At 45.9% G+C, this 23,998-nt stretch overlaps 5 protein-coding genes across 7 annotated transcripts; 2 read left to right on the top strand and 3 right to left on the bottom strand.

Moving 5' to 3' along the window:
* Positions 1-2,374: 2,374 nt before the first annotated feature.
* On the bottom strand, positions 2,375-4,150 carry LOC128722714 (CDK5RAP3-like protein). Its single transcript, XM_053816391.1, is given in 3 exon segments — positions 2,375-2,697; positions 2,788-3,877; positions 3,946-4,150. Coding segments are annotated over 3 exon segments (1,533 nt in total). The 3' UTR covers positions 2,375-2,459.
* Positions 4,151-4,656: 506 nt separating this feature from the next.
* LOC128725770 (peptidyl-prolyl cis-trans isomerase E) lies at positions 4,657-5,728 on the top strand. The gene is made up of 3 exons (XM_053819540.1): positions 4,657-5,250; positions 5,334-5,506; positions 5,581-5,728. Exons 1-3 carry the CDS (start codon positions 4,657-4,659, stop codon positions 5,726-5,728), a joined length of 915 nt encoding a protein of 304 aa, XP_053675515.1.
* Positions 5,729-5,858: 130 nt separating this feature from the next.
* Positions 5,859-7,394, bottom strand: LOC128722713 (uncharacterized). Its single transcript, XM_053816390.1, has 3 exons — positions 6,559-7,394; positions 6,236-6,345; positions 5,859-5,968 (listed from the first exon to the last, which is right to left on the bottom strand). Exons 1-3 carry the CDS (start codon positions 7,392-7,394, stop codon positions 5,859-5,861), a joined length of 1,056 nt encoding a protein of 351 aa, XP_053672365.1.
* A 4,374-nt stretch (positions 7,395-11,768) lies between these two features.
* Positions 11,769-21,906, top strand: LOC128727242 (aquaporin AQPAe.a). 3 transcript variants are annotated; one of them, XM_053821133.1, is made up of 6 exons: positions 11,769-11,956; positions 19,799-19,947; positions 20,020-20,126; positions 20,458-20,892; positions 20,971-21,093; positions 21,504-21,906. In XM_053821133.1, exons 2-6 carry the CDS (start codon positions 19,869-19,871, stop codon positions 21,537-21,539), a joined length of 780 nt encoding a protein of 259 aa, XP_053677108.1. In that variant the 5' UTR covers positions 11,769-11,956; positions 19,799-19,868; the 3' UTR covers positions 21,540-21,906. The 3 variants fall into 3 exon arrangements, with proteins under 3 accessions (XP_053677108.1, XP_053677107.1, XP_053677106.1); XM_053821132.1 differs by lacking the exon at positions 21,504-21,906 and having other exon boundaries at positions 11,769-11,912; positions 20,971-21,150; XM_053821131.1 differs by lacking the exon at positions 21,504-21,906 and having other exon boundaries at positions 20,971-21,150.
* Positions 21,907-22,250: 344 nt separating this feature from the next.
* Positions 22,251-23,837, bottom strand: LOC128723321 (galectin-9-like). The gene has a single exon (XM_053817049.1). The coding sequence runs from the start codon at positions 23,835-23,837 to the stop codon at positions 22,617-22,619; it is 1,221 nt and encodes a 406-aa protein (XP_053673024.1). The 3' UTR covers positions 22,251-22,616.
* Between the last annotated feature and the right edge of the window lie 161 nt (positions 23,838-23,998).

Raw genomic sequence — 23,998 nt, 5'->3', positions numbered from 1 at the left:
AAAGCCCCGTAGAGTGAGAGAGAGAAATGAGAACAAGGGTACGAAAGCCTGTCATTATGTGTCACGAAAAGGAAAACCACCAGGAGACAGCATATTTCCTTCTGCCTGTGTGTGGCTTTTTTTTTATGATTGATTTCCCACCGCAGCATGCGCTGGTCCTGCTGCACGAACACTGTCACATGGTGCACCAATACGGAGCCACGAGCGCGTGACAGCATGCTTTGATGACTATTTGGTCGACAAGCCTCATTTCCAGCGCACAGACGTTATGGAATGTAAACGAGTTTTTTTTTCATCGTTTTTTTGGTTATCGCTAAAGGAACCATTTCCACGGCACTCGTGTGGCACCACGTGCGCGAGTCATCTCGCCTAAAGGCGTTCAAATAATCGATAGTCGTCCAGCCCGAGTCATTTGCTTCACGAAAAATGGGAAAAAAGGCCACAGATATTCTTCACGAGAGCACGCGCAACCAGGCGTCTCCATCATGGTGACACGCTGCGACACACACTGGTACAATGTCAAACGTTTGTAGTAGACCAGCACACTAGTGCGGCATATGTGTCTGTGGGTGTTTGTGTGTGTGTGTGTGCGTGTATGTTGTTCACGCATTCATATATCCTGGAATGTGATCGCGATGAGCAGAGAAGGTCGAAATGTTACTTCACTTCACGGCGCAGCAACAAAACGGCATGGGGCATGGAGCAGGACGGTAGTGCGGATGGAAATGCTGTACGCGTTTTCCCGGGGACATACACACAGGACGAGAGGGACGGGTGGACAGGGGTAGGCATTATGGAAAAGCGAATCATGACTATGAATGAAGCGCCCCACCACCATGGGGAGGTCGATGTAGTTAGTGACCTGCAGCTTCCTCCCGCTCCACACCCACTTCCTGATGTACTCCACTTCCTGCGGTCAGTTATCACCCACCATAAGCGGACTTCTGAGTGAATTCTCGACGATGGCCACACGCTGCCGTCACGCTTTATCGACGTGAAAGAACACGACGAGAAGCGCTGCTCGTCACTTTGTGATGCCTCATTTCATGCAGAATTGTTGTCGCATGTGAACAATTATGAACTAGCCAATAGAACACGACACACACACACAGGCACACAAAGGCTCGTACACAAGTACACTGGTTCACTTGAGATGAAAATGTCTCCGACGTGTGGCTCCTGCGGAACGTTATGCATCGTGCGTTGAACGAGTCCTTGCAGAAGCTGTCAGTTTTCCACTAAACGAGTCCTTCCGCATTCGAACTGTGCCACTGTTAAGGATGGCAGGAAATCCCTCATCACCACCAAATCGAGATGTTGTAAGGCCATACACACGCGCCCAAGTATCGCAACAGAGACCCAGTCATTCGTAACGAAACTGGTGCGTTCAAAGATCGACCGAGAGAATGGGTCACAAATGCCACCCTAACGAGGGACGAATGCGCAGCACGATTTTTCACTTGTCTCGATCCCGAACAAGAGACATTTTCTCTGGCGTGACCCGGAGCTGCTACCTACCACAAGATTTGTCCAGCTTCGGAGATGAAATACCAGGCACACGCAAGGTCCCTGCGACGTACCGTCACTCCGAGCAGGTCCACTGGCGAGGCCTCCTGCACAGTGAACGGTAACGACCCAGATGCCCAGTTGTGGCTACTCCTGCGGCTGCTGGCTCTACTGCGCCTATCGCAGGTGTCGGGGAAGACTTTCTTTCAAGTTTCCAGCAGAACACATCGGTTGCCATCCATCACACTCCACCACTAGCACGTTGAAGCCACGTTGGGTATGCAAACGACGGGCGGGTTCGCACCGTTCAAGGATTCGTTGCTTCTTCTGCTTCGGCTTCTGCTACTCCACGCTAGCGCTGTTGGAAAGGGTATCGGTGCTCCCGACTGCCGACCGCGGCACGTCCACTTTCACCACTGACGGTGGCACACCGATGAAGATGAATGAACAACGAGGACGACTCCGGGTCAACCAGTTCCAGTAGGGACGGCGTCGTACGCTCGTTGCATTCCCGAACCAAACTGCGGATGCGAAACAGGTACGGCAGTGAACGGAATTGGGAAAAAACTCTCCCGGAGTCGCTTCTGTGTGTGTTGTTTTTTTTTATGCTTCGCTTTTCCGGGCTGCTCCTCTCTCGCTCTCGTGCGCTCTCGCGCTAGCTCCCGGAAAATTTCGAGGTTTGGCTCCTGACACACGGAAATACGACCAAAAAAAGATAACTGGTGCGTTACGTGCGTCGTCCTGAGATGCGATGTGATAGTTGCGGCGCACATGCGTAGAGCGCCAGTAACACCCAGGCGGGCGCTAACGGGCGCGATAATCAAGCACATGATTTAAATTGGCCGCTACGCGGTTCGTTACAGTTTTGTGTTTTTTTTTATTAACGCACACAAATTGGTATTAATAACCGGGAACAGGATAAACATAAACAATAAAGAAATCGCCATTCTTCTTTACACATTGGTACCGTAAAGGTTGACCACGCGATTTTTATATCTCTTCGAGATATCCCTCTCAATCTGGCCTTGCAGAATTTTGGTCTGCTCCACGATTTTAGCCTGCGTCGGTTTCAGTTCAACAGCTTGCTGCTTGAAGGTGACGGACTTTTGCTTGAGCTGCTGTACCGTGTCTTTCATTTTGTCGATGGAAGATAGCTTTTGCTTCACGTTAGACGTTAGGATATCCACGTACCTGCGGGGAAGAAATTAAAAAGGACATTTTAAAACCGCGCATGGAATAGCACTCGCCAACCACTCGTGATGGTGTCGTTAAATGCCTTACACAGAGGAATGCTTTATTTGTAGCAAATGTTGCATCAGGTCGTGCGTCAATGCTGCGTAAACAACCTCCGCTTCGGCCAGCATAGCCGCCACGGTCTTTTCATCGTGATCGAAATGGTTCTCCATGATCACGAATGATAGCAGTTGTGCCTTATCGGAGCTACCTAGCTGTTGGAGGCGCATCTTAAGGAAAGCCTGCAGCTCCAGCAGATCATTCATAAACCGATCCCGATACTGCGGGGCATCCAGCACGGTGTACGCTTCATCCCCTTTAGCGACGCCGCCCATATTCCCGTCCTCCTCCACGACTATGCCACTCTCTTCTAGTGAAATGTTGAAATCGATTGCGTTGCCATTGTTTGCAGCTGGCTCCTCTTCCGGTGCACCCCAGTCAATATCGCCGACATCCAGTTCGACCGGTGCACCTAAATCAACAACTTCGTTGCCAAAATCGATTTCTCCTCCATCATCGCCGAAATCGATGACAGCGTTCTCTTCCTGGTCGAGAGTGTCCTCTTGCGTGAATTTAACTGGTGGTTCTTCGACAGCTAGAGGCGTCTCGCCGTAGACGAACTCGTAGACCGTCGTGTTGCCTTTAGCGAGAACGTGTTTTAGCAGTGGCAAACATTCAGCGCCTCCCAAGAATGAACCGTACAGCTCTACCGGTTTCTTTAGAGGCGAGACAGAGCTGGCAAGGCTTGTTAACATGCTCGGTAAATCGTTGAACATTTTGTTCACCAACTCCTGGCGCAAATTTTCACCGGAAACACCAAGCTGTTTGCACATTTGCTGGTACTCAGCTAGCACCACCTTCTCAGAGCGCTCCAGATCTTCTATCTTCTTTTCCGCTTCTTCGCCCAGCTGCTCGAGGTGCTTGATCTGCTTACGTATCCCGGGAATCTCGTAATTGATATTTCGCATCAGTATTTGTGCCGCTTCCGCTATGTACAGGTTGTCCTTTTCGTACATTTTGACGATCTCCTGCCAGTCCTTCATTCGCTGGCTGCCGTATCGGCCAAAAACGTTCTTTGAATCGACCTCCGTTGTTTTCAAGATTTCCACGATGCGTTGGCAGTGGAAATAATTGATATCTGCGAAAGGAAGCAGGGAAAGTGGCTGAGCGTTCTCCCAAAATTCATCCACAGTACAGGATGCTTACGTGCGCCGGAAAGAAGCTGCAACAACTCGTCGTGCGCGGGCATATCCGTGATGGCATTGCTGATTTTGTTACGAATATTGCGTACATAAAGGTGCCAATTTTTGTCGGCAATCCGTCGAGAAACCAGCCAATCCAGCAGCTTCCCTGCATGGATATCGATTGGAATGTCTGCTTCCTAAGAAACATATAAAACACCAATGCACATTACTTTGCCATAGACAATTTTGCTTGGGAATGCCAACTCACGTTCATATTTTCAAATTCGAAGCACTTTTGCGGGTCTCCTCAGTGTTTCTGGTAGAAATTGAGCTAGGACGAAAAGAAACAAAACAAACTGACCACGTATTTACTTCACTATACGAGAATGTTTATTATCTAGAGCTGATTGCTTGATAAAATTGAACATGTGTCGTATGTGTAGTATGTTTGAATATTTAAAATTTTCTACTAGTTTTTTACACGTTTTTCGTCCGAAAGTATTACATAATGTTTGATGTTGATTCTTAGCTTTTATATCTAGTTAAAATAGGTTTTTTTTACAATAGAAAGAATAACCTAAAATTTCTCTATCGTGTAATCGTAACGTAGCCTTAGAAACGTCAAATTTTGTTTACCTTTTTTGACATTTACACCGTAAACAAAACAGTAAACAAAACATTAGAAGAAAAGCGAATAACGGAAATCTAGGCGAAAAATAAATCAGTTTTAACCATGGCAAATGATAAACGCACCGTTTATATTGGTGGCTTGTCGGAAGAGGTAACAGATAAATTGATAACCGACGCGTTCATCCCATTCGGCGATCTGGTAGACATTCAGATGCCCATCGATTACGAATCGCAGAAGCACCGAGGGTTCGCTTTCATCGAATTCGAAAACGCCGAAGATGCTGCCGCTGCTGTGGACAATATGAACGATTCGGAGCTCTGCGGGCGCACGATACGCGTAAACACAGCGAAGCCTCAGCGCATCAAGGAGGGCAGCAACCGGCCGGTGTGGGCGGACGATAACTGGCTTCAAAAGCACGCCGGTGCTACGCTAAAGAACAACGACAACAACGAGCAGCAGATGGAAACCGGCGCCGAAAACGTCCAGCCATCGGAACCAAAGGTAGCGGAGGAGAAGAAGCGCAATCCCCAAGTGTTCTTTGACATACGGATAGGAAACAGCGACGTCGGACGTGTAATTATGGTTTTGCGGGCGGATATCGTTCCCAAAACTGCGGAAAACTTCCGTGCACTTTGTACCGGCGAGCAGGGATTTGGTTACAAGGGATCAACTTTCCACCGTATTATTCCCGAGTTTGTGAGTCCCACGTGCTACTGTCGTGCCTGTGAAACGTGGTCCGGGTTAACTCATTTTCTATTTTCTTCATTATTTCACCTTAGATGTGCCAAGGCGGTGACTTTACTGCACACAATGGAACGGGTGGGAAATCGATCTACGGTAAAAAGTTTGCCGATGAAAATTTTACCCTAAAACATACCGGTTTCGGGATTCTATCGATGGCCAATTCCGGCGCGAACACAAACGGCTCCCAGTTCTTCATTTGCACTGAAAAGTGAGCTACTGTCTTTCGGAAAATGTATACACGACGTAAAACAAATCATATTCGTCAAACGATTTTCTTTTCAGAACCGACTGGCTGGATGGAAAGCACGTGGTGTTTGGAAATGTTATCAGCGGTGCCGACGTAGTGCGCAAAATGGAACGCTGTGGGTCGAAGGGTGGAAGAGTACAACAAAAAGTAACGATTGTCGCGTGTGGTGAAATAAAAGGATAATTTAATGCATTTAACGGTGCTAGCCGGTGAGATGAATGAACCATTTATTTCCTGAACAAATATTTCGTATAACAATTGTCGTGTTCGGTATTATGAACGAAAAACCTAACTCTTAGCGACCCTACGTACATTAAATGAATGAAGCTGCCCATCTGAACGAGTCCTCATCACAAAGTCTCAGATATAGTAACAATTCGCGGGGTAAATCCAACAATAGTAGCTGCTTATCAAAGTATAATGCTCCATCGACGTGAGAGAGGTTTGGTCGGGAGACATTTTCCCATACCGTTTCACGAATAACATCGCGGGCGAAGCGTTTTAGAGTAAAACGATCGAATTTAGGTTTCTGTATTAACGATATGGTTTGCCAAGTTCCAAAGTGGTCCAATAGCCACAATAACGACGCTCCTATGGGGCTCATATATCTATACTCTAGAGCTAACTTTCTCATTAGCACCGGAGAGCAATGTTTCAGGTACGGCATTAACATACAAGGGTTCTGCTCACCTTGCTTGGTCTCTTCTTTCAAGATGTGGCTAACTATCTCATCCACTCCTTTGCCAGTCATGGTTACGATACAATCTACAACCTTTTGGTGGTTATTATAAATTATTGTGCTGAGATTAAAGCGTCCGTCAAAGTATATATCGGTACACACCATTATGATATCGAATACGTTATAAAACAGTTTAGACCAAAATGTGACAAAATCTTCCAATAGTGTCAATGCATGGCCGTACGATTTAGGGCGCTTGTTACCTAGCGCACATAACATTAATCGTTTAAGCTCCAATGTAGCTAATTTATATAGCCTATTTTCGAACAAGCACCATTTTGGCCGAGATTCCGAAGCCACGGGTCCACAATGGGAGAATACAGAAAGGGCAAGCAGTTGAAATCGATTCATCAATCGTGAGTAAAGAGAGCGAACATCAACCCGCTTTTCCCATTTTAACTCCGTTTCTATGAAGTACGGTATTAGGGATGATGATCCGTTGCTCATAAGAGCCACAGCCAGCACATCGTTTACGTAGTAGCGCTGACGGTATGCATGCTTCGGGTATTCATGATTGAAGAGTATCTTGAAGCAGGCAATTTTTTTCTTCACAGGATATGTCGCTCGGCCACCAAATATGATAAGTCGATTTGGAACAGACCCCCACTTGGCTTTGGCAACGAAGAGCAGGTATATTAGTATCGCAATGTTACCCGTATCGTAAGCAGCCGTATCTAGCGGTGTTTCATTTGCATAGTCCATCGCATTGGGATTTGCCCCATTGGCTACGAGCAGCTTTACGATATCCAGCCGATTCTTGGACACGGCGTAGTGTAACGGCGTGATCTGCTCATTGTTCCCCGTGTTTATAATGCGTTTGTTAAGCAGCAACAGATATTGTACGATTTCCAGTGGGACAGATTGCTCACAGGCACGTGCCAACGGTGTCAAGCCCTCGTAACATGGAACCGTTGGGTCCGGTGCAAAATGATCCACTACCAGTTTCACGCAGTCAAGTTTGCGGGTTATGACGGCATGCTGCAGTATGTTCCACCGGTGATTGTCGAGTCTTTGTCCAATATTGGTGTTTGGTGTACCGGAACGGATGCATTTCTGCAATGCTGCGACATCACCGGCGATAATCGCATTCCACACAGCCGTTACACTCATTATTGGGTATCAACTGCTTAAAGGTTTTGGACTGCTCTATGTTGGAAGGCACGGAATGAAATAAATCGTCATTACTTTCTGCACATCGTAGCGCTAACATTACTCACCTGCAAATGGTACGAGACTAGCGGCTTAATCAAACAAAACGTCGTCGTCGTCGTCGTCGTTTTGAATTCGTAATATTACACGCTTAATTTGTTCCGTTTTCAATCAAGCTCATCACGTTTGTCTCAATGCAAGAAAATGATGTAAATCGGCAAGGGATACGATCCGTAACTGTACCGACTATTTCGACTGTAATTGATATACTTCCGTTTGCATGCAAAAGTGTTTTGTTAACTTGTTGACACTAGGCGATGATGTTTGAAAATTGACGTTATTGACATCAACAGTGGCGCGAAAATAAAATAATTTTAAACGGGTAGACCTACGGCCTTTAGGTTTTCATGTAAATGCACTACAAAGTAACTGTAAATTGTTTGATGTAAATTAGAGAAAGAACGCAGTTTACTTTTACACATAAAAATTATACGCATTCCTCTGCATGGTGTTGTGTATTCGCAAATACGCAACAGCATGCAACGTAAAAATGTAAAGCATGCCAAGCAAAAATGGTAAAATGAAGAAAACCTGAATCTACTTTCAACGTGCATGATCGAGCAAATGTTGCGGAAAAATACCAGGAGAGCATACTAGCAGAGAGGTAACAATTTTCAAAACAAACAGCACCAGCTATAGCACCAGCTACAGCACCAGCTATAGCACCAGCCACTGTACAAAACGCTATCTACTCACCCATAGATGGCGCTTTTGAAAACAATAACTTGAAATGTTTCATATTTTGAAATATTTCCAAAATTTTTCATTTTGACAGCGCCATCTATGAGCAAGTAGGGTAAACTGATAGCGGTTTTTGGATTTTAAGCGTTTCCATAGCTTGAAGCGTTTTGTTGCATCGGAAGCGTTTCGACAAAGCGCATGCATGCTCTCCTGTTACTTTCGCGAAAAATTTTCGTTTTCCAAACGCAGTCAGAGCGCGGGCAGTTTTTTCAACCACATTTTATTTCTTCCGCTATACATGTTCGTTGCAATTATACGCGTTTGATGCATCGTATGTAGGGTCAATTGTTTGAATAATTCGTAACGAAATTTTGTAAATGAAACGCAATGCAATTTTGGCTTAAGAAAAATGACATGCGTGTAGTTAAGAGTGCATTACTTATAATATTTACAGAGACTTGCTTTTTGACATCGTTTAGCAGCTTTTCAACGGCGTGCTCTGCAGTTGAATACTTTTAAGCTACCTGGCTGGGAGCAGCATGCTAATAGAGCTACCTGCTTTCTGCAGTTAATTTTAGCATTCTTTTATAACCCATCCTTACGAAAGACTGTACCTCGTCCTGTCGTATCCTTGAGAGGGGGGTCGCATATCATCCCATTAGAAAAACGGTGCGGTTAACGACGGGGACTGCATAAAGATGTTCTGATCGTCCTGAGTGTATGTTTTGGAAATTGTCTTTCATTACCGAACAAACCAGAACACAGCAATGGGTCCTTTTTAACATACTATCATACCTGAACGCAGGATATGAGATATATATATATATATTCCAGTGGATCAAGTTACTAAACAAACTGGTATAATCCATAAGTAAATTGAAAACATTTTCATATATCGTAAATGTAAAATATAATTGTAAATTAACCGATGAATTTGCATTTTTTACATAAACCCATATGCATATAATTGAATAGTTACAAAAAAAATTTACAATTCTACAGTTGTACTGCTATGTAATTGCAATTACTTCTCTCTCTCTCTCTCTCTCTCTGACTTCGTTCTGGCTGGTTTTTTAGGGTCGATCCGAGCAGGTTTTCTATGAGTTACGAGTCTTGCACAATAGCTCAAGCATAAAACCATCCCGTCCCGCTCGACATTCAATTCTAGTTCGGTGTCGAAATGATTGTACTGCGCCAGAACATAACGGTTTCGGCAACGTATCGTATTTCGGCGGCGATGTTAGACTTTTATTATCTAGCTGTTTCAAAATTGTCGCGATAAAGCCCATCTTTTGGCGGCGCGCTTTTTCTTCGTCAACAGAGAGACCTTGTGACGGAGTACATTTGTTTTCTTTTCATTTGGAAGCAGTTCTAAAGATGCTTTTGTTTAAATGAACCACAAATAGCATAATGGTAAAAATCTTCCTCGGTACAGAAATAGCGATCACAGATCATGAGGGTTTTTTTGTCGTGCTTCGATGGTTTAGTATCCAAAAGATATTAGTTTCGGAGGCGCTATCAAACGAAGGTATTCGGAGTAATGCACAGCAAACACATACCATGCGTGCCAACGGTGATAAATACCGACACGCCGCTATGTGCGTGGATGAATTATGGCGATCGTATATTTTACAATGCTGTCGTTTCGAGAGCAGAGTTTAAGGTTTTCCTTTAAGAGTTTAAGAAGCCGACGGCAAGCGCCCGTGTTTAATTGCTGATTACAGACCACTGATGGTGAGCTAGAGGCAAGCTTGCGTCCTAAAACCGTGCCATTTTGTGAAAACAAGCATCAAAATGGTTCATTTTCGGCATCCGAGAGCGAGCGATTCCTCTGGGGTTGCGTTTGTCGATCGTTCGCCCTATTGTGATTGTTTGTTTGAGGCGATTTTCAATCTCTAAATACACCCTTTTAGGTTGCTAGTAGAAGCTCAATTGCTTTCAAGCAAGTGAATTTTCATGCCAACTGCAGGCTAATGAGTGAGATTAAACACATTTATTAACCTCTCGGAGAGTAAACTGAGAAATGACCGAACATTTATATTTAACACCAAATGATTTATAGAGACTTTCATATCAAAAATAATGTTCAAAATAATGTCGAACAACTGCTAACTGCCGGATCGTCACCGGCTCGGTGCAAAAATCATCCGATTGAATGACGTCGTCTCGATTGCAACCCGAATCTGCTTATCTATGGGACAACAATTATGCGACCAATTATTGGACACGGTTGCCGAGGCCGTTTACAGCGGCGTTATCAAACACCCAAACTGGAACAAGGACTACCGAAGTGGTTGGAACATATTTGCGTGCTTACGTCTTACGTTTTTGAACCATAACTATGGGCTGAGAGAAGCATTTTTGGTGCATTTATTTCCTCTTGAAATCCTTAGCAAAATGGTGGTTTACCAAGCGATTCAATTTCGGTCCTTGCGGTGATCTAAAATAGAGTGGGAAAATTTTTAATGCATGCCAAATTTATAGAATGTCCTTATTTGATCGCTAAATAAACTGAAGCTCACCGTGGTGATTTTCTACCGATGCTTCCAAAGTCCCCAAAACACAAAACGATACGCCGGGTATCAGGTGCCACCAGTTCTTTTTCTATTACGACACTGATTTAGTGAGCAAACGGTGCAGCAAATTTGCTGATAAGATAGCACCAGCCAGCGCCAGCACTCAAGCACGTGCCAACGGTGACGATGATGGGACGATCGCGATCTCACACAGCACCAAAGTCTTATCGTTAATCGATAAACGATAATCTATTGGCGGGTGGACATGAAACAAAATCAGTTGTTCATTTAGTAGCTCTTTAGATTTAGGGCCATATAGCATTTGGTGCTTCAATTAAAAGGTATCAGATATGGGGGGTTGTTTCATGTCGTAAATTATGAGCAAATCAATCGCTATCTATCGCCACTATCACAGTTGATAACCTATTGCAGCTGAAGTGAAGTATTGGAATACATGAAGAGCTAGGTAAATATTTTTGCTCGCAATCTATTACCGCTTATCTACATCCTGATGCCGTTTATAGTAAACTAATCCGATATGATCCCAGCCGAAGATCATACGCTGTGTTTCTGCTAGAGTTGCTACATGCTATCAAGATGATAATTTAAGCAACATATGGTTCCTGTGAAGAATTAAGAACGGTGTTTGCTTACAAAAAGCGTACCAGCACCTTTAAAAGCACCGATAGCATTCCCAGCGGCCACATAAATCGTTTAACGTAAAATAATGCTGTAGCTACAAAACGGTTTTGTTTACGCTCACGATCGTACGATTAAAAAACCCCCCAAAACAACAAGTGGCCAACATAGCTTTCCCCCCGGATTCGACCCTAAAACGCGCCCACAACACGTTCGATGAAATGTGGAAATTATGCTACTATTTTTACCCGGACCCGTGCGGCGGACGATTATCGACCGGCGTTACTCAACACATCGCACATTTGTTCTGTGATGTACTTTGTCTGGCTGGTTGACTTTACTGGCCACACAACCACCAACGGAATTCGAACGGTCAACGGCTGTCAGTGATCACAACCGTCAGCCATAGGGCCAGCTTCTCATTCGTAGTCGATCTTTCGAGCGGCTAGCATCGTTCGTACAGTGTGCTTTAAACAAACAAACAAAAAAACCAACATATCGTGACGATCGCGATCACTCGCTCGGTGCATCCTTTGGAGAACAAACAAACAAAACGAAAAAAAAAAACAAGAGAAAACACACAGTGCGTATTTCGACATCCTTTCGCTCGCCTGCAAAAAAACGGGGGTAGGCACGTTATCTCGTAGAGCATTCTTTCGCTTATCGGGTACACCGGAACACACTTTCGTGGGGTAGACCTTGCGCCAGAAGTACCATCATCATTCGTCAATCTAGCGTTGGAGCGTTGTTTTCGAGTATTGTCGTCCGTTTTTAACTCTTTTTATCGTGTCCCACAGCACGCACGCATCACCTTGCCGCAGTGGGTAACAATTAGCTACTTGGTGAAGTGCGACTTTAATTACGGAGGTGGGCCGTTTTTTTTTTTTTTGCTTTTTCGAGTGCCTGATAAGACCCCTCCGGGTGGAGAAAATAGTGGTGAAAAGCGGTGAAGGACAGCGACACGGGCGACCATCTTTTTTTTTTGCTATTCTTGTGTGTGGGCTCTCATTAGCGTGCCGCCAGGTCGAAGGTCGTTGGCTTGGTAGACTGACCGATCGCAGGTACTGTGGATGTGAGCTAGGACAGTGTTATGGCCGTGGTGTGAAAATGTGTGGCCCATCTGCTAGAGATAATGCCTAGATCGGGAATAAGGGACGCCATTGGTGCGAGCGGGAATAAACCATTATGGTGAACTGCTTTCCTAGGTGTTGCTGGTGGAATTAGATAAGCCTGAAGCCAAGTGGCGGGAAGAATATGGCCACTCGGTAGAATTAGTACGTTTAACTAGCGTTCGTGCGGGCCCGGGTACACCGCAAATGAGGCGCTAATTCTTGACACTTAAGTGATCGTATCATTGCCATAACGCGCTTGGAAACGCGCCGTAAAGCTATTAGCTTCTGAAGGGCGCCATCGGTTTTATTTGCACGAGAGCAAGCGGCGTAGGAGTAACGTTTTGTAGGTCGTCAAGTGGGTTGTTTGAAGATCTTTTCTTCTATTTTCTAAAGATCGACATCCCACCATGCCCACCATCCGCCATTGCTGCGAGCTGGGAAGCTTAACCTAACGCGTTTGAAAGTATCATTTTATTTTAAAAATAAAATGGAGCTTCGATTGTACAGGCGCGTTGCTTTAGGGAAGCAGGATAATAGGGGATACTCTGATCTGACGCTATTTTATCTGCTGAAGACAAACCAAAAAATGTGACGCTCCAAATGCCATCGGTGTTAAATAGCGATTTTTGCGTCAAACACGAGCGCTTCGTTGAGATTTATCAATAAAAAGAAGCATAACTCATTCTCAAGAACCTTTGTCCCGCGATCCCGTGAGGTTGGCTTTAGGGTGGCAAGAACAGACACGCACAAAAACAGCGGATGAAAATAATAATCGCATAAATGCGCGAAGCAACGACCACTTGACGATCGTTTGCTCACTTGCTGTTGTACAACCACTTAAGGGCCGCAACCTCTCGATCGACCACGCGCTTCATATCCACGGGTTGATTTTGTCGGGTGAAATTCGTTGCCTCATCTCAGGGAGGGCGGTTTTTCGAAGTGATTTGAGACACCCGCACAAAATTCTACCGCCCCCGGACGTGAACTGTCGCTGAACGATTTATTCAATTAGCGGACCTATTTACTAGCGATCCCGAGCCTTTATGAAGCTATCCGATGGGTCGGTTGGAATTGTCATATATTTAGAAGCATTTTAGATGCTAGTAACGAAGGGAAAGTCACGAAATGTGTCGCATCTGAAGGTTAACTATGAGGGAGGCATTTAAGAATCCATCATTAAAAAAACACAGCTGAAGCCTGTTTACTCATCAAACAGGTCGAAAATGCTGGTAATTCACACATATTTTAAATACAAATCAAAACAACAACTTAAACACAACACGCAGTAGAGTTGGGGTTTCTGTTTTTCCACTCGTTCTAAGTAAACAAACAGAGTGCAGCCACCGGAAACATCCTTTTGCACGTTGCTGAAGCCGAACCGAACGAGAACGAGCTAGTGAGGTGTCCGCACCGACCCGTAGCTACATCTATTAACGGCTCGAGTCAAGAACGGCTCTATTAAAACGGACAGAAACTGACGCATCGTTGCTTGGCGCGGAATGCAGCCAATTCTCAACCCACTGCGATATGGCGACAATTCCAACAATTGACCGTGCTGATAAGACGGCAGTCCCAGTGGAGCAATTTCGCACAATTTTACGCATGCAAATCACACTCCCCTGCTCGAGTTCGAGAGTGTGTGCGCGAACTTTTCATCACGCAAAAGACAGCTCGCGTATTTTCGAATGCGTGACCACGTGTCATCGAGCACGTGTGGCGTGAAGTTAATTTTGAACACCCCCTCAAACAAAAAAGGTGACTGTACATACGAAAATAGCGACGTAATTACGAGCCCATAACGCTATCGAAAAACACCATCGCCTTTACTTTGTGAGGCCTTCCAGTCAGAGGGCACGTCCGAACGATTGACGATTTTTTTTTTGCTTTACAGCCTTGTGTGCATGCGGTAAAAATTAGCGGCTCCTTCACGCGCATACTGAGCAGCTTGTCGAGACAATCGGTCGAGACGATGTTCGGTTGCGACCTTGCCATTTGGTGGTGCTGAAACTCCCGGTCTGTGGTGGATGTAAAACGACGACGGCCGATTTGTGGCAGTTGCGTCGGGCTGAGAAATGCCGGCTAGGTGGCAATTTAGAACGCATTCTACGATTCTGCCTCCCCCATAGTAATAGGCACTTCCGTTACGCCACCATTTGCGGTCCGGGTACCATCTGTGCGTGGCTGATTAACTTACGGTGTTCCATCGTGGACGTGGGGGCTACATTTCCGGAAGGTTCGTTGCGCTCTTGAAGCGTTAGAAACCCCCCTACCAGCGCACAGGAAATCTCGTTCTCGATCTTTCGCATCTTGTGCTTTCTCCGGATCTTTCTTCTTCCGAGTTCTTCTTCCCACTGGAGGTTGGTATGGCAACGGAGTTCTAGCCCGACATACGCAAGTCATCATGGCACACTTTGATGGTCGAGATTCAAAAAATAAAAATACTAAATCCCCACCCGCGTGAATCATTCGGCACGATCACTTCGGTTTTCCGTTCGCTCGAGCCGTGTTCTAATCGCATCGACTCAGATGATTACTCACGGATTGTAATTGGCGCGATGCCGGGGGGTTGATGCAGGTGGAATTCCGTTTGGGAAGGAAATTATTAACGTTAAAATTGTTTTATTACTCGCCCTCGGTCACTGTGCGGGCGAGTTAAACGAAGCAAGTGAATAATTCATCCATTACGCCGAGGGGCACGAATAATTTCTACCCTTATTTGTTCGCTCCCGTGATCGCTTGTTTGTTTGGGAATTAACCCAAGCGAGCGATCATCCGCGACCGTTCATAGGTGCTAGGGTTCGGTTTGATCGTAAAATGAGTCCCCACTTCTGGCACCATTAGTCATGCGATGCACAGGAATCAGCTCTAAATGACGAATTAATTACGAATGTACGTTTCCTAATGAGCTAGGTTTTTGTGTTGTCCTCATCAAGCTGCTCTGGAGTGGGCTTTTCCATATCCTGCAATGCCCTTGATTATTTTTTTTATGACGTTGTATTTACGAGCAATTATTGAAGTCTTAGGTTGTAATATTCCAAATAGCAACTGCATGAAGTCACCAATCTAAATGACATTCATTGCTCGAAGACACCACGCAAAGGTTAGATATGCTAATTAGCCCAATGTCTTCATCAGCTCATTAGCCTTTCCAGGAGCGTCATAAAACGTGCATGAATCATTTTTGAGATGTAAAATGGTGTTGTTATCAAAAGTGTTATTAGAATCCGAGACGAGCCACATCCACCGACACGTGTCATCGACGCATTGATATGTCGTTGTTGAAAAATAATACCCGATACGCGCGTCGAGTCACATTCCACAGAAACCGCAAGAAATCTGACTCTCCACCCCACATCCGGTTGTGACGTGTGACCGTGGGGTGGAAATTCCACCCCACGATCGCGCGAAAAGCATAGCTGACAAATCATCAAACCCCACGGGACGCTCCCATTCATGCTATCGGACCGGCACGCGACAATCATTCCACGAAGGTCAGCCTCCTGGTTCGCGTTCGTCGCTTGACGCACGATTGAAGTCTTTTCCCTTCGCACCAAACAACGCTCGCTTCCGCCGGTTTACCTTCTCGCGCGTGAAAATTCGTGACAAGCGCCAATTGCGTGAACGATTCAAACACACTGAGGGTGTAGAATTGTAAACAACGAATCGCTCCCTAACATTTGGCCCCAGTTAGGGTGCACTGCGCCAGTTTACAGGGCGGCTTATCGATTGTTTCCCGCGAGCAAACACACGCCGGTCGAGATTGTTTGATGGTTCTGTTTGCAGAATTAATTAATTACCGGTAGGGTTTACGTTCGCCGGATAGGGGAGGTTGAGCTGCCGGGCGCTTTATGGGGGTGTTTGTGGGGCAAACAACTGCATTAAAAAAAATACACGATGCTCCTCTGGGAAGGAAGGGCACTTCGCGCTAGGTAAATCTCAAATAACAAACGACACGATGCGCTGGGCCAACAAACCGCGAAACGCAATTTAAATGCCAACGATAACGATTCTACCCACAGCCCAGGGTAAGCAGGATGGGGAGCATTACGAGCGTGCGTGATTGTGATCTGGAATGGAATTTTCACAGTATTGATTAAATATTTAGTCAGGTTCATTGTTGCATTTCCACGAACAGACAATTTTGCTTCTAGAAGTATTTTTCTCTCCCCACTTAGCCTTAGACGCCTCAATGCTATGGAAGCACTATTATTGCACTATCGTTTTCTAAGCCACGTTTATCTACTGCGCTTTTATCACCCTTCGTGACTGTGAGTTTTTCGCCCTCCCAACCCCATTTGCGCGCCGTTTCCCAGCCCGCTGTGAGACGACATACAAAAAAAAGGTCAACTGATGTGTTCTGCAACACGATCTGCACACACATGCGATCGTGCGGCTATTCGCACCCGAATGATATGTCCTCCGTCCGGAATAGGGTGGCCGTGAAAGGGCACTCCACGGAAGCCCTTCACGGACCTCTGCAATTAGCTGGACATTTATCAAATCACTCTCGCAAGTACCAACTTTACGCGCTCGCTATCTCGTATCTCCGTTTCTCCGCTGAATTGCAGCTTCCGGAGCGGATCGTTGTGCGCACACTGTACACCTGCGAAATGAGAGTGCGATTATGGCGTGCAATTAAGCGATAGCACGATGCAGCAAACGATCAGCACGATCCACTTTGTAGCACACTGCAGTGGAAGGCTCTTTGGTTGTGTGGCTATTAGGGCAGCATTTAGCATTTTCCCAAGAACCATCCGGAGGGTAGACACAATTGAGGCGCTTTATTGGAACATTAATCTTTGCACGCTAGTGGCCGCCGTTGTGGAGCCTTCGCGGTCATCGATCAATCATAGTTAGGCACGTCACGGTTAGTTGAAAGAGACGGTGTTGCTTTGTTTGCGGAGTGTCAAAGAGTGGAACCGATTGAAATCTGCTAGCAAGAGATGAAAATTAATGATCATACGTCCCTGGATCGCCTGTTTCGATCTTATCTCTATCAATTTGAAGATCTTTATTCTTATGGTACATTTCGATTAAATCTTGCACTGTCTTTTCTATACCATGTAATCGCGAGTATCGCAGCCCATTTGGATCGCTTCCACCGTTTGGGTCGATCGAAGGACGGACCCTTTTTGAAGGAAAGTACACATTGCGATGTACATAAATAAACAAACTCAACCTTGCGCGTTCTCGAAACGATGCACGCCAATGGCACTGGGAGAGAAAATAGCCGTCATGCGTAACGCAACGGCAGGTGCCATATGTAGGTGCAACTGCAACTGCACCCAACGTGATCGGTGCATCGTAAATTATCATTCCAAATGCATCACGCTGACCCAGTGCCGGGTGAAGCAGTTGACATTGGCGAAGGATGTCACACGAATCCTTGTATGCAGATTCGACGGCCATGACCGTTTTAAAATAACAGAATCTTTGGCACAAATTAATTTTGGGCACAATTGCTAACAACACGCAGCTTGTTTAGATTATTGAACTGAGTTTAGATTTCAACAAGATATTACTGAAGCACTTCCAACAAGTAAAAATTGGTTATAATTTTATTCCAAATTGTCATTCTACAGCTCCATAGAACATGTCTACCAAATTGTGTAGCGACATTAATTCCTGCTTCATTTGCTATCGCTTTTTCGAGAGAGCTTGTAATGGAATGTTTGTTGCAGAAAACATCGCTCCTAACGCAGTCAGTAGTTGTTCATTATATTTAACTGTAAAACCGGTTGCTGGACCGTCCGGGTCGTGATTGATCTAGCGAAAACATGCCAGCAGTTCGGTCGCATTCGCTTCCACAAATCAAACCCGCCCAAAACGAAGTGACCCAAAACGGCGACGCTTAAGGGAAGAGTAAAAAACAACCCGACCACAAGAATTTCAACCCACCCGGTCGGGTAACCGCGAGCCAGCATTCGGAAAGTGCGTCAGCAACTTTACGCGTCCGAAAGGTGTCTCTTGCAAATGATCGTACCAAATTTGACGCACCGTCGTCATCGAAACATGGCCAGTGGCTATCAATCATGATGAGCTTCGGAAAACGGCGTGAAACAGGCTGGTAAGATAAGAGCGGTCCGGGGAATTCCCGATTCCATGCCGGCAGGAACGTCTTATGCCCAGGTTCACGTGCCAATTCGCTTATGTTTCGTTTTCCATCTTCCCTTCGCATCGGGTTCTTCATAGATTAATGTTTGCTATCGTAGGTGGGTTTGTGTTCTTTAGCTTTTTTCTTTTACCTTTATGGAAGAGAATTTATCAGACTTAGCCTTTACCACCAAAATTATGCATTAATTTACAAGGAATCAAACGGCGCTACAACGAATATTGAATGTCCAGAATAATTCATGAATGTCCGCGCTCGTGTTCGAATAAAACATTATTCCATCAATCTCAACTAACATGATGGATTATCGATGGACATCTGCGTGTGATCCGTGCGTCAAACTATTTGTTTTATAGTTTAATTTCGAGTTCGTTAACAAACCCCAGTCTATATAATATAGTATATTGAGCTACGTTTGAATGCATCATAGTGGGGTTTCAATCAGCCTGAAAGTATGCTATTATAAAAACATTTGTGTGCAATAACATGCACTTTTGATTTATTTAAAAAAAGCATATCTACGATGCCAATGGTTAATCTAATGGTAACCACGTGGAGTCCTGCTGGTCCTTGAAAACCTTGAAAATTGGAAACCGAAAGTGATGAACTACGAATGAACTTCGAGATGTCAATGCATTTGTTTGGCGCGCAGAAGCTTAGCGTAATCATTGTGTTGCGGAAGTGCATCGCGGTGAGAGGCGCAACATGGAGAAGAACATCATTATCGCCGCGATGTTTGTTCTTATGCGCTCTTACTTGCGATATCCAACAAAAGATCAAGTTTATTTGACACACTCTCACTCTCATCTTGCATTGCTCTCGGCTTATTATTATTGAAAAAGATACCACACTTAATTTGTAAATTACCCTCTCTTTTAATTAGAGACGAGTTTCGTACCAAGAGCATTAAATGATATGGTACGTGGAACTGGACTCGCTAAATATAAGCTAAGCCGCCAGTTGGTGTTCGTATTTAAATTACTTACCAAGGGTGGGGGCTGACTTACGTCAGATTTTTTTAAATTGATCCAGAAAAAGGTGCTAGGCTCCCCGGTGAGATAAGATCCTAAAATCTGTCGTGTAAATGATACGAGCGCTTGCATCGAGCAACATAGCTCCTTGCATACAGTTGACGTAGGTGCATTATTTGGCTCTGCGTTAGATTATTTTCTTATGAATTTTTAAGGCAACTATATTTACGTACGTAATAATGTATGTCATTTTGGGGCTTTTTCTTCGGCACAGAGAATCGACAGCGTTCGTTAAAGCGACAGTGAAGAGATAAGGATCGTTTTTTTCCCCGAACACGATCACAATGGGCTACAATTTAGGAACGGACGAGTTGTCGAGCAAAACCAGTGGCCTCTGGCGTGCGTTGCTCGCAGAATTTGTCGGTGAGTATTGCGAGGGGCTGTGATGATTCGCACAAACAGAAAACAAACATTCGTCCTGTTCTACTGCCGCAGGGATCTTCATACTGAACTTCTTTGCTTGCGCTGCCTGTACGCATGCAAATGGCGATAAAACGCTGATTTCACTGGCATTCGGACTCAGCGTCTTCATGGTGGTGATGGTAAGTAATGCTCCTAGCGATCGCACTCGGCGTGGATCTCTAATCGATTTAGGGGTGTTTTATTGCCGCGATTGGCACCAGAATTGGTTGGGTAGCACGTGACCATAAGAATCGCCGGTTGACGTCAATCGGGACGTCACGGAACCTGAGAATTTTAACAACATTACAAGCATGTGGCTTGAAACATGATCGTTATCGAATGAACATATCCCCGTGGTCGATTGAAGTGCTGCAGCGTGAAACGGGTGTTTGATTTATGTGAATTCCAACGTCCCACCTAATGCTGCCTCTGTTCTCTCCTGCCTCCCTGAAATCCTCCGCCTCCTTACAGTCAATCGGACACATCAGTGGTGGCCACATTAACCCGGCTGTGACGGCTGGCATGCTGGCCGCTGGTAAAGTGAGTCTCATTCGAGCACTGCTCTACGTGGCAGCCCAATGTGCTGGAGCCCTAGCGGCCACCACCGCCCTTGACGTGTTGATCCCGAAGGTGTACCAGAATGGATTGGGCAACACCGGTCTGAAGGCGGATGTCACCGAAATGCAGGGATTGGGCTTCGAATTCTTCCTCGGATTCGTCCTGGTGCTGTGCGTGTTTGGCGTGTGTGACGAGAATAAACCCGATTCACGCTTCGTGGCACCATTGGCCATTGGTTTGACGGTGACGCTTGGCCATTTGGGTATCGTGGAGTATACCGGCTCGAGCATGAATCCTGCTCGCTCCTTTGGAACTGCTTTTGTCACCGACAGCTGGAGCAACCACTGGGTAAGGCTAGAAAGAGGAATCCGGTCTCTGTGTTGGGAGCCGGCTCGATTAAATTGTCCTTTTTTGGTCTATTTGTAGATTTACTGGGCCGGTCCGATCCTGGGAGGCATTACGGCGGCCCTTCTCTACTGCCAGCTGTTCAAGGCACCGACTCTGAGCGATGCATCCGAGCGTTATCGCACCACCGCCGATGATAAGGAGGTAATGTTGAACCTAATGAAGCATGCCGCGTTGGAGGAGTCCGTCATCACCACATAAGGACATGGACGGTTTCTTCCACCGGTGGGAGACCATCTCATCCGCCATCGCCATAGGCTTTATGATCGAGGGATTTTTTTACGTGTCGTGTTTTGTCCTTATTTTTTGTACTTTGTTTTATCGATTTGCCAAGCAGAATCGTTTTAATCGTTTTTTATAGTTGTTGTTATATTTGTAATTAAACCCATTACTTATCGGTTTTATTTTTTTATACTTTTAGTCGCTGCCTCATTGTCTTTCATTCATTCGGGCTCGGTTGATTCGCTCTCATTCGCTTTGCATTTTCTTGCTTATATGAGACATGGTTACGTTAACAGTTTTACTCATCCTTTTTTTCTTCTTGCCAATCCCAGATGCGCCGGTTGGACGGAAAGCACGACATGGCGTAAGGTCCTTGTCGGAACACTCTGCTAGTCCCATTCCGATCCCCGACGAAGCAGCCCGGATTCACTGCGTCCGGAAGCGCTTCCAGCGTGTGTAGTAGTGTGGCAGTTCCCATCTCAATCACGTCCTTCGCCGCATTGTTGTTCATGTTGCACGTTTTTACTAAATGATCCCCATACACTGTGTCCGGTCTGCCGGGGTTTCCCTGAGCCTGAGTGTCCGTGGTTGTCGGACGGCGAAGACGGAAGCTTCCCGGTTGAACTAAGCGTTAGCAGACCATGCTAAAAATAACCATTGGTCGTACCGTATATCCGTCGGATATGATCGGGGGCGAGCCTCATACTAATTTTAATAAACGTTTAGAGATAATTAACAAACGATCGTTGACTCGTGTATGTAACATTCGAACACCAATTGCACAATTTACGGAAGGCAGATCGACTTGCTAAGTTCTATAAGTTCGGAAAGCACCCACCGGAGCAGCAATTCAAAAATAAATGGAGCTGATAAAAACTTGCGCCACTTTACACAGCATACATTTCAACGTTCTTGCACAATCGTCTCCCTTGTTTCGCGTTTTCTGGGGAAAGACTAGTATGAACGTTTGATAAGGAATGTGAAATAAAGTCCGTCGGCGATAACGAAAAAACGGTCTAGTTCCAATCGGACATGCTGAAAGAAAAAAAAAACGCACACGTTCGTGTACATGTCACAAAAGGAATGACGCATTATTTTATTTTTTTATTGCTTCGTAAGTATATATGCCAAAAGCTAATAACAATAAAGATATTAACATCAAATAACCATTATTTGAACAACATAAAGACATACGGACTATCGACTGAGCTTTTAACTTTTCTAGTAATTGATCCCTAGAAGGGTGTAGGCATGCCCTAGCTGGCTGGCGGAAAACTATTACAGTATTATTATTGTATCAGTTTGAGCAAAGAACACTCATTGCAATAGGCTTTTCATACTTCGATGCACATGCATACTATCCCTTGCATCCGCGGCTTCCAACAAACAGGGCCCAGTGGCTTCCGTATAGACTTTCTTTGGCTTCTCGGTCCTTTTCCGATGAGTTAATACGCGGTCTCGACGACGACGTCGAACACCTTGATGTCTCCCTGGATGTAGACGGCCTCCACGAGACGCGGACTGTCTCGAAATATAAACTCCGCGATCAGCTTCCCGTTCAGGGACACCTGATAGCTAACGTCCGTGCAAGCGATCTGCAAGTGAAAGTTTTTGCCAGGTGCGAACTCGGTAACATTTTCCGATCGCTCTTCGCGCTCCCACTTGCCATTTTGCCACGAGTTCCGGCAGATCACGTGCCGACCGCCGACGTTTCCGAAGCGTGGATTCAGATGGAACAGAATGTCCGGATGTGGCCACACGTACGCACTGCTCTGCAGATTCACATAGAACGAGTGGGGCAGTAGCTTCACTCTCCCGTACAGGTTGAGCTTCCGGCCATTCGTAAACTTTTCTTGCAGGACTCCGGTGTACGGCATCGGTTTGCCGTCCGCTTCCGGTCGTGCGTCACTGACCTCCGGCGACTGTTGGCGGATGAGCTCCAGCTCGAGCTGAGGATAGCACTCCATGTAGCATTGGTCGACGGCCACATCGCGGACGTCACCCTTTACCTCGAGGGTGCAGATCTTGCGATAGGGCAACCGGTGCTGGAATGCGCTGAAATGTCGCCCGTTTACGCAGATCAGGAACTCCTTGTCGGTCACCAGCACCTGTACGGCGAACCGCTGGCCACGGTGCAGGTTGAAGGAGAGCGGTGATGCCACTTCCTCTCGGCCCCAGCATCCCTTCACGCGGCAATTCCGCACGATGTAGTTCTGAGGCAACCGTGGGTTAAAGTGCAGAGCGACGTCACCGTTCTTCAGCAGCAGATTGATGGAAAATCGCTCACAAGTCAGCTGGATTGTGCCACTGATGACGAAACACAGCCCCGGAGACACTTCGGTGATGTTTTCTACTGTATGTACCACCTCGGTTGATGAGCTCTTGTCCAGACTGATGGAACCCGGTGATGACGCTTCCTGGTAGGCGAAATCGCAACTGTCCAACGATTCTGTTGACATCTTGACCGATGGAGCTGGACACGGGGCAGTTGAGCAATCGGTGGCGGGGTAATAGCGCTGCAGCAAGGTCTCAAATTGGCGTTCTTTGCGTTTGGAGGCCAATTGCGACCTACATTCCGTCCACGAGCCGCGACAATCGAGCAGGGCACTGCCGTACGCTATCAAGTCGTCGCCAACACTTAACAGCAAGTAGGCAAACACTGCCATTCGCTAGTGCATGATGTCCATGGTGGTCATAGTGTTAGTTATACAGTCCCCGATGCAACCGTGACGCACCACAGAAATACACTCGAGATGCTACTCACGTACCAAACGGGTGGTGTCAGTAATGCGATTTACTAGCTTTCTTAGTATGGTCCAGCTCCTTT

Source organism: Anopheles nili, chromosome 3, assembly GCF_943737925.1.
Source record: "Anopheles nili chromosome 3, idAnoNiliSN_F5_01, whole genome shotgun sequence".
Taxonomy (NCBI): domain Eukaryota; kingdom Metazoa; phylum Arthropoda; class Insecta; order Diptera; family Culicidae; genus Anopheles; species Anopheles nili.
Note: the sequence above shows the minus strand (reverse complement) of the source record. Positions and strands in the feature narration are given on the sequence as shown.